Source organism: Chrysochloris asiatica, unplaced genomic scaffold, assembly GCF_000296735.1.
Source record: "Chrysochloris asiatica unplaced genomic scaffold, ChrAsi1.0 scaffold00291, whole genome shotgun sequence".
Lineage (NCBI taxonomy): Eukaryota > Metazoa > Chordata > Mammalia > Afrosoricida > Chrysochloridae > Chrysochloris > Chrysochloris asiatica.
Window position 1 is genome coordinate 556,584 of NW_006408809.1, and position 10,926 is coordinate 567,509.

The window sequence follows — 10,926 nt, forward strand, 5'->3', positions numbered from 1 at the left end:
GTTCTGCTGTGCATGGGGTCGCTATGAGTTGGTTCCAACTCGATGGCACCTGACAACAACAACAACAACAACATGGACAACATTGTGAATATGAGTATTCCAGAGTACTTAATTTTTCTCATGAGGAACCTACACCTAGAGCAAGAGGCAGCTGTTCAAACAGAACAAGGGAACACTGAATAGTTTAAAATTAGGAAAAGTGTGTGCCAGGGTTGTATTCTTTCACCATACTTATTCATTCTGTGCAAATAATCAGAGAAGCTGGATTATATGAAGAAAAAATGTGGCATCAGGATTTAAGGAAGACTCATTAACAATCTGATATACAGATGATACAATCTTGCTTGCTGAAACTGAAGAGGACATAAAATACTTAATGTTGAAGATCAGAGGTCACACGGCCTTCAGTATGGGTTGCAAATCAATGCAAAGAAAACAAAAATCCTCATCATTGGACTAATGAATAACATCATGATGCGTGGAAAAAAGATTTGAAGTTTTTGAAGACTGCCTTATGCTTGGATCTACTACCAACATTCATGTAATAAGCAGACAAGAAATCATGTATTGCATTTGGCAGATCTGCTACATGATATCTCTTTAAGTGTTCAAGAGCAAAGATGTCAGTTTAAGGACTGAGGTGTGTTTTACCTAAGCCATGGTATTTTCAGTAACCTGATATGTATGACTGCTAGACAGTGAATAAGGAAGACTGTAGTAGAATTGTGGCATTTGAGTTACGGTGTTGGAAGGAGACTATTGAAAGTACTATAGACTGACAAAAGAACAAACAAATTATTTTGAAAGAAGTACAGCCAGAGTGGTCCTGGGAAGCCAGAATGACCAGACTTCGTGTCTTATACTTAAGACATATTGTCATGAGGGACCAATCACTGAAGAAGCTTGTCATATTTGGTAAAGTGGATGGTTGGAGAAAAAGAGGAAGACCTTCCCCAACTAGATGGATTGACACAGTGGCAGTGGTAATGGGCTTGAATGTAGCAGTGGTTGTGAGGTTGACGCAGAACCAGGCAGTGTTTATGTTCAGTTGTACATAAGGTTTGCAGAGCATATGATCACTTTTACATTAAACAAATCTTGCGTTTCGTTTGGACTCAATGATTTCAATCCCTTCAGTGTAACATCACTTATCCCACTTCCTCCTTATTTTTCTTGTTTCCATTCGTCTTCCTTTCCCAACCATTCTGAACTTTGTCTTTGGATAAATGCTGACAGTTAGATCTTCAGTTGAGCATTCTGTGGTGTCCATACCTCACTAATGTTGTTTTAGCTCCTATATACCTATTTAATGCTTGACTGAAACTTGAGCCATGGGGGTGAGTTCATTTCCAGACCTGAAGGGTGATCAAGGGCCATAATCTTGGGATTTTACCAGTATCTATTTGATCAGTAAACTGGGTCATTTTGTGATTTTGAGTTTTGTTGCACATTTTATACTCTGTCCAGATTCTTCTAATGTGAACACATCTTTGCTTTTAATCTTCATTGATTTTAGAGTGATGAATGTGTTGATTTGAAATAGTAACTTGGTGATTTTCTTTTTATGTGTGATTGTCTTCAGGTTGCACTTCCTGCAGATGAAGATTATTTACCACTTAAACCTCGAGTTGGAAAAGCTGCAAAGGTGTGTGCTTTGGGTGATACAAGTTATAGTTTTGTGTGTCTGTTTCTTAAAATTCTTAAGATGAATCTTTCAGAGGAGAATTTTATACTGGCCACTGTGTATATAAGTTTTTATATATATATATACACACACGTGCATTATATATATATATATATAATATATATACACATACCAAGGAACTCCATCTATATGGAGACAAATTTAAATATCTGTTCAATAAACAGCCACATTGGAAACTAAGCATCATATAATTAATTTTTTTAAAAATTAGTGCTTCTCAGTCTTTTTTAAGAATCTAGTGAGAGTTATTAACCTTTTCTCTGGGGAAAAATTATTAAAATACACCAAATTTTTGCATACAACTATAGGAAATTTACCTCTAATGAAGTCTGGTGTGGCACTGTAGGATCATCTCACTGGAATACAAATCACAAAGTTGGCAGTTCAAACCCACCAGGTGCTCCTTGAAAACTATACAGTGTTGCCAAGCGTCAGAACCTACTAGATGGTGCTTAGCAACAATAACAACAATGAAACCTGAACAATAGTGCTTGTATTTTGAAGTCCTGGTAGAGCTTTGTAGTTAACAGATTTTAACGTAAAAATCTCCATGTCATTTTCTTTAAATGAATAAAGGCAGGTGGTATGGTGGAGTAAGCATGGACTCTTGCAGTGCCAGGGACTGCCAAAAGAATAAGCAAATCTGTGTTGGTAGAAGTACAGCCAAAATATTCTGTAGAAGTCAGGATGGCCAGACTTCATCTCTCATACATATTATCAGAAAGAGGACCAGTCTCTGGAGAAGGGTATCGTGATTGGTAAATTGGAGGGTCAGAGAAAAAGAGTAAGACTCCCAAGGAGATGGATTAGCACAGGGACTGCAGCAGGGACTCCAAACATCGCAGTGACTGTGAGGTTGGCCCATGCTGAGACTTTGTTTTGTTCTGTTGTTTATAGGGTCACTATACCTGATGGTTGTGATACCAGCTTGATGGCACCTAACAACAGTGCCTAGGTTATTGGTCTTTTTGCATTCCATTTCATTTTTGACAGTTTCCAGTTTTCCTAGGTTCATATTTCATAATTCAATGTTCTGATTATTTCTTGATTTTTAACTGTTCTAATTTGGCTAGGTATTTTCAGGCAGATATTAATATTTTGTTTTTATAGGAATACCCATTCATTCTTGATGCTTTTCAAAGAGAAGCCATTCAGTGTGTTGATAATAACCAGTCTGTTTTAGTGTCTGCACATACATCAGCGGGGAAAACTGTATGTGCTGAGTAAGTAACTTGCTTTTTAAATGAAATCTTAAAAAGTAACTTTTTGTTTATGTCACCTGTTTTTTTTAAAAAATGTTTGATTTCTGCTGGATCTTTATTTTCTTTCTTTTACTTACTTTTGGCTTAATTTGATCTTTTTCTTGTTTCTTAATAAGGAAAACTGATGCCATTGATAGCAGACCTTCTTTAAATTTCTTTCCATTGGCTTTAGCTTCAGCTGGTGAATGTGACATTATGTTGATAAGTTAATCTTGATTTGATTTGATACATTTGTGAAATGTTTTTGAGATTTTGAAATAATTCGATATGTTTTGATAAGTTTGAGCAAGATTCTGTGTGGCATCAATTTCCTTCTACTTAAAGTAATTTTTCAGTATATTCCAGTCCAAGTCAGGTGGGACTGAGAGGGTGGCAACCACTGCGATTGGAGTGAGCAAGTAGGGAGGGAGTGAAGCATGCCTAGCTCCTCTCACTGCTCCATTCATGAGCAACAGGAGCTGCCTTTCGGTCCCACAGCCCCTGATGCTCATCCCTGCCTGCCCTCTAAACAAAGACCAAGAAGCCATGTCCTAAGCCATGTCCTCTACTTCAGCTACCTTTCCCAGTTTTGTCCAGTGCTTCATAAGCCGGAGTTTAGGGTCTTTAAAACTATAGGAGGGAAATAATAAAGAATAAAAATAGAATATTTGCTCTTCCTTTTCCAAAAAGAACCACATGGGACCATAAATGTATATGTGGTTGGATGTTGCCTGGATGGATGTTAATTAAGCAACATCTATCTCTATCAGTATTTATCTACTAAATAGAATAAATTTTTTAATGTTCTTCAGAATTTATTTAACACAGATAATTAGAGTACATTTGGATAAGTTTTACATATTATTAGAGTGACAGAATCAAAACTTGAAGTAACATTTTATGATTATTATTAATTTCACATTTTTAGGTATGCCATTGCACTGGCCTTAAGGGAAAAGCAGCGTGTAATATTTACCAGCCCAATTAAGGCTCTGAGTAACCAGAAATACCGTGAAATGTATGAAGAGTTTCAAGATGTTGGCCTGATGACTGGCGATGTTACCATTAATCCTACAGCATCTTGTCTTGTTATGACCACAGAGGTAATTTATATAATACTTTTTCTGTTTTTTTCCTTTTAATGTCTTTATTTAGAGCATCCAATATTTTATCCCTTACTCTATATAGATACAGCATTTTACTTTCTGAGTAGATTTATTTGACATGGAAAAAGCTCAAATTAAAATGCTTTAGCAATTGTATAAATTTATTTCTAAACTGCCAATATTTTTGTTATTTGTCATAGTATGTGGATACTGTTTTTTCAAGTATTTTTAAATGCTCATTATCAAAGACATCAAAATGTTTTGATGTCTTTGTATATGTAGTTCAAGGATTGACTGCGTAGTTTCATATTTGTTTCATGAGATTTTTTTCTTTTGCATATGAGTGTTGTTAACAAACTTTTTAAAAGAAATAAACTATTATGTTTAGCTTCCTCCTTCCTGTCATAATATTAGTTGGGTTATGTTTCGCATATAATTATAGTACCTCAAGTTTTGGACATAACTGTATTTACTGTACTAAAGGACACAGTACACTAGAGAGCATAAATGAGCTACTGATCTAGAGAGCCAGCCAAACATTGCTCATTTTCATTTTGGTACCCAAAGTAAATTTATTTTCTGTTCTCAAAACTTTGTCTATGTGTGATTTCCTTCATAACTTCAAAAAACTCAGGATGACTGTTACCAGAAAACATCCATGTTGTGAAAGGAGTATAGGCAGAAAATATGAATCCTTAGTTGATTCTGATCATCTGCCAGATTTGGAAAGAGGATAATTTTAAGTTGCTCTCCCATCTTAGAAAGTGTGAATCTTGGTACTGGTTCTAAGTATATAAAATAGTAACTTAAATTTGAGACATATGGTTAGCCAAGATGATAATAATTCTCTGGATTTTAGCTGAGTTTTAAGCATTAAGAATTCATTTACTTTGGTTTTCTGGGAGGAAGGAATATTTGATTTATAAAATAGCATTGGTAGTTTAGTGATAGAATTCTCATCTTCCATGTGAGGGACCTGGTTTATTCCTAGCCAGTGTACTTTATGCATAGCCTTCCCACTCCCTCACCCTCCTATGCCAGTGGAGGGCTGCACGTGGTTTTTGTTTTCTTTTTCTTTTCTACACCTTTATTTGAGGAGCTCTGGTAGCGTAGTGGCTACGAATTGGGCTGTGAACCACAAGGTCAGTAGTTCGAAACTACCAGCTGCTCTACGGGAGAAAGATGAGGCTTTCTGCTCCACTAAAGATTTGCAGCCTCAGAAACCCTGTTCAGGGTCGCTATGGGTCGGAACCGACTCTACGGCACTTAACAACAACAACAACACCTTTATTTAAGGACCTCTGGTAGTGTAGTGTTTATGAATCGGGCTGCTAACCTCAGAGTCAGCAGTTCTGCTGGATAAAGATGAGGCTTTCTGCTCCCATAGAGATTTATAGGCTTGGAAACCCTATGTAGGGTCGCTATGAGTCAGTACCGACTCCACAACACATAACCACCACCACCACCACACCTTTATTTGTCCATTAAAATAGTGAGTTTATATCCAGAGGGACTAGATGATAATTTCACTAGATGTGGTTTTGTTGCTTTACAAGTTTCAACAGATCTCCTATACAAGAGACAGACTTGAAAGATTTGGCAATCTGATTCTGAAAATCAGCCTATGAAAACCCTTTGTCACAACAATCCAATCATGGGGATTGTACAGGACTTGGCAGTATGCTTGGGGTTGCCATAAGTTATGGCAGCTAACAGCAGTAAATAATAAAGAATTTTCCAAATTACCTTTTCATAAAAAGTTTTTAATTAGTAGTTTTGGGATGGAAAACATTCAGAATTCTTAACCTTTTTATTTTTAGATTTTGAGAAGCATGCTGTACAGAGGTTCTGAAGTTATGCGAGAAGTTGCGTGGGTAATATTTGATGAGATTCACTACATGAGAGATTCAGGTATTGTGCAAATTCTGCCATATCGTATAATAGATTGAAGACTCTTAATTTTTTTCCTTAAGATTGACGTTAGGATTTTTGAATAAGAAGAACTTAAATTTTGCTTTGAATTTTGTGTTGTTAGAATACTAGTAAACATTTGCTTCTTAAAGTTATTGGCAAGATAATATTATTTCCAGTTAGATCTATTGACGTATCTATGCGTTTTTCTGGATAGATACATGTACAAAGTACAGCTTCATATAAAAGGAAGTGAAATTAAAACTGGTTTGCTTTTAATTGTAGTTAAGTGCTGTCGGTTCTGATTTTCTGTTCCTGAAAATCTTTGCAGGAGTTAGAAAACCTAATCTTTCTCCTTCAGAACAGCTGATGGCCTTGATCCACTGACCTTGTAGTCAGCAGTCAAGTGCTCATCTTACAGAGCCACAACACTCCCTCTTTGCTTTTAATAGAGATCTGTAATAAATGCTAAAGAATTACTAAAATTTAGAGCTTAAAAACTTTTATCTTCTTTGAGTATTATTATTTCAAAAAATACTTCTGAAGTTAGACAGCAAAGCATGTTTCTGGTATTTAAAAAAAAAAGAATTATGAAATACGTAAAATCAAAAGTTACAGTTATCCACCACCACCAGCAACAACAACAATAATAATAATAATTGAAAAAAGTTGTATTTGGAATTATGAGGGAGTGTTGAGGTTAATAAACATTTAAAAGTTTATTACATACTTCTACTGGGTGCCTTTTGAGTCGATTCTGACTCACAGCAACCTTGCGTACGATTTCCAAGGCTGTAAGTCTTTACAGGAGCAGGGAGCTGCATCTTTTTCCACAGGAGTCACTGGTGGATTCGAACTACATGTTTAAAATAAAATTTAGGTTTCCTTTTTAATTAAAGCACTGAGTTAACATATTTACATATATATGTTTGTGTATGTATATATGTATAGTTGTTGTGAAGTGCCATCGAGTCAGTTCCAACCCATAGTAATGCTGTATAGTGTTTTCAAGGAGCAGCTTGATGAGCTTGAACCACTGACCTTGCAGTTCAAACAGCTTTGCAGTCTGCCTCATTAACCCACAGCGCCACACCAGGACTTATATTTGTACGTGTGTGTATTTGTGTATACATACATGTATGTATAAAACGTGGACTCTTGGTGTAGCTCTGTAATACAAGTACTAGATTGCAAACCACAAAGTAGGCAGTTCAAACCCACCATCCACTCCTTGAAAATTCTTCAAGGGTCAATAAGAGTTGGAGTCGATTTGAAGGTATTTAACTACAACAACGTATATGTATGTATGTATGTATGTATGTATATACATATATATATAAAATGAGTAATACAACTTAAATAATTTATATCATTTCACTCTTCAAATTTATAAAATTAAGTTGTGAAGAGTTGGTTTCATTTTTAAATTATTAATCCTGTATTGACTTGTTGTATGGGGAAATTATCAAACTCATATTTTTAATTTTTTTTTCTATTTTATATAAATTGGACTGTGTGGCAGTATTGAATCATCAGCGGACTAGAAATCACAAGGTTGACAGTTCAAACCCATCAGCTGCTCCTTGGAAACCCTCTACAGGGTTGCTATGATTTGGAACCGACTTGACAGCAGTTAACAACAGCAACATACTTCTATAGTGTACTTCTATATGGAGTCCTGATATGGAGCTGTAGGATAAGGACTACTAATCACAAGGTGTGGCGCTGTAGGATAAGCTGTGGACCACAAGGTCAGTTTGAACTATATGTCAGTGGTTCAAACTCACCAGTCGCTCCTCAGAAACCCTATACAGTTTGATATAAGTTGGAACCAACTGGACAGCACTTAACAAGAACAACAATCACAAGGCTGGCAGTTCAAACCCATCAGCCACTCCTTGGAAACCCATTAGGTTGCTATGAGTCGGAGCTGACTTGACAGCACTAAATTATTAATCAAATCTACCATATCCAGATGATTATGGGGCAATTTGAGTGAAAGTAACATGGATTTAGTGTTGTTTTTAAGCATCATGGACATGGAGTGAAATCCAACTCATAGCAACCCAGGTTTACAAAGAGTGGCTGGTGTTATTGAACCAACAGTCTTGAGGTTATCAGTCCACTGCTTATCCTACCGCAGCACACCAGAACTTCTGTGGAATAGTAGTGTGAAATTTGTCGCTGTAATTTCGTAAGCCATTAAAATTAAAATGGAACTAAAAGTAAAATGGAACTATCACTGCTCTGCCCCAGGGCCTCCTGTTTGACTGTGTCTATCTAGTGCTGCTATAACGAAGAAACCAGTGGGTAACCTGCTAGAAGTCCAAATTCAGGCCACCAGTTCTAGGGGAAGGCTTTCTCTCTCCATTAGTTCTGGGGAAAGTCCTTGTCTCTTTTCAACTTCTGTGGTGTCAGTGTCCCTTGGAGAGCTAGCTCCATATGTCTTGGTATCAGACATCCTGGATCTAGGAGGGGGACCCTGCATCCAAAGTACATGCTCTATCCCCAGCTGTTTCTCATGACAGTAAAGTCCCTCTGATTTCTCTGCTTCCTCTTCCTCTATCTCTTGTAAAACTTGATGTAGGCCACACTCCAGGGAAACTCTTTGTATCTGATTGGGGTATGTTCTGAGTAAAGGTGTTGAATGCCACCCTAAACCCCTTATAACTGGTTGTATAATCATATCAGATCACTCGGCAATGATTACATCATTGCATAACTGCCAAATTTATATGATTACATACTGCCAAACCACGGCCAAGTTGACACACGTTTTGTTAACACAATTCAATCCCTGACATTAAGTGCCATCTAGTTGGTTCTGACTCCTAAATCCTGTGTAGGGTTTCTAAGGATCATGTGATGGGTTTGAACCACAGATCTTAGAGTTGGCAGTCCAGTGGTTTTTGTGCAGTGTCACAGCATATTATTTCTTAGTATATTGTTTTTATAATGGCTTAGTCTGTCAGATCAGTTCGTGCTGTTAAGTGCTGTTAATTCTGTTTTGACGTAGAGTGTAGGGTTTCCAAGATGCAGCTGGTGAGTTTGAACCGACAGCCTTGTAGTTAGCTATCCAGTGCTTGTCCTATAGCGTCATAGAGAGTAACTAAAATAGTTTAAAGTAAGGTTATGTGTCCAAAAATACGTCTGTTTGATAGGGTCTGTATTTCTAATTACTGGGCTTGAGAGAAAATAATTTAAGGTATTGTAACTAAAGTGACACTGGTTCCAAGGATTTTCTTTGTTTTTTTCCAGAACGCGGTGTGGTATGGGAAGAAACTATTATCTTGCTTCCTGATAATGTTCACTATGTCTTTCTTTCGGCTACTATTCCAAATGCTCGACAGTTTGCTGAATGGATTTGCCATTTACATAAGCAGGTATTTTCTCTCTCTTTATATCTATATTCACTATTCAAAACATTAGAGTTATCCTTATCATGTCCTTTGCTTTGCTCCTAATGCTGTCTTAGGCTGATGAAATTTTAATGCGAAATTCCAATCAGAGAGCTTATCAAAATCAAGCTTATTTTAAGTTGTTGATTCTGAGCCCTATCTCAAACCAAAAATCAGTCAAAAACTCTGGGAATAGAATCTTTGATTTCTAATTTTCAAAAATTCCCAGATTGATTCTGGTCATATGCCAGGTTTGGAAACCCCTGTATTTGTTTGGAAAGTATGCATTTAGTTATACATTAAGCCTGGAGTTACCCAGTAGATCATTTCCTCTGAAAACCTTGGTACCAGGAAAAGCTGGGCATCTCCTGAGCGTCTGATTTCATTTTACCATATGAGTGCTGAAGCTGTATATGAGTATTTTCTTTTTGCTTTTATGGTTCACCTTTAGGAACTCAGTTATACCTAAAAACAGGCACTTGTTTGTGTACTGAATTTGTTTTTGCTTTTATTTTTCAGACCATATTTTTCCTATACATCAATATTCTCATGATTCGTTAATATGATTGTAATATTCCCCATGTTGCCTCTGTACAATAGAAGCCCAGTAGATCTCCTAGAGGAACTAGGTCCATCTGTTGGAACTAGATCTTGCAAAATTCATGTTTATTTCCTTAAAGCTTTTTGGCAGATCAAATGTCCAGTTCTATTTTGGATGAATAAAATTTCATATGCTTAATTCTGTATCTTTCTTTTTACAGCCTTGCCATGTAATTTACACAGATTACCGGCCTACACCTTTGCAACATTACATTTTTCCAGCAGGAGGAGATGGCCTCCACCTTGTAGTTGATGAAAATGTAAGGAGACGATTGTCAATCTAATATCTTAACTATGTCATATTTTATAGCTTAAACCTTTCTTCTTAATTTTAAATATGAGAGTAAAAGCAAGAAATAACAATTATTAATTTTTTATTGTGAATTGAGTGAAGGTTCACAGAGCAGATCTGCAGTTCTGCATTCAACGAATATTACATGTAGTTTCATTTCAATGATTACAATCCCCTCATTGTAACCTAAGTTATTCCATTTCCTCCCTGTGTTTCTTGTTGCCATTCCTCCTTTCCAAATCCTTCTGAATTTTGTCCTTAGGTAAATGTTACCCTTTGAACCTTCAATGGTTGACCATCCTGTGGTGTACTACCTCGGTAGTGTTTTTACCCCCCTGTATACCCATTTCTTGCCTGAAAATTGAGTCCCAGGGGTGAGTTCAGTTCCAGAACTGAAGGGTAACCAAGGGCAATAATATGAGGTTCCACCAGTCTGTCTATTACCAGTAAGCCTGATATTTGTTATGGAAATAATTTATTTTTTAACATATGTAACTATTTAGTGGAGTCCTGGTGTGGTGCTAGATAAGCTAGGATAACAACTCAAAATGAAGAGAAACAGCTTTAAACATCCATTGAAAATCGGAACATGGAATGTACGAAGTATGAATCTGGGAAAATTGGAAGTTGTCAAAAATGAAATGGAACACATCAACATTGATATCTTAGGCAT

General features: G+C 36.5%; 1 protein-coding gene across 2 annotated transcripts in view; it reads left to right on the plus strand.

The window, feature by feature from the left end:
• The window catches only part of SKIV2L2 (superkiller viralicidic activity 2-like 2 (S. cerevisiae)), a 116,312-nt gene that overhangs the window by 16,644 nt on the left and 88,742 nt on the right, over positions 1 to 10,926 (plus strand). For both annotated transcript variants that reach the window (XM_006874641.1, XM_006874642.1), the window contains 6 exons: positions 1,583 to 1,645; positions 2,816 to 2,928; positions 3,875 to 4,049; positions 5,873 to 5,963; positions 9,222 to 9,346; positions 10,123 to 10,221. In XM_006874641.1, the coding sequence (XP_006874703.1) occupies positions 1,583 to 1,645; positions 2,816 to 2,928; positions 3,875 to 4,049; positions 5,873 to 5,963; positions 9,222 to 9,346; positions 10,123 to 10,221 (666 nt within the window). The remainder of the gene's footprint in view (positions 1 to 1,582; positions 1,646 to 2,815; positions 2,929 to 3,874; positions 4,050 to 5,872; positions 5,964 to 9,221; positions 9,347 to 10,122; positions 10,222 to 10,926) is intronic.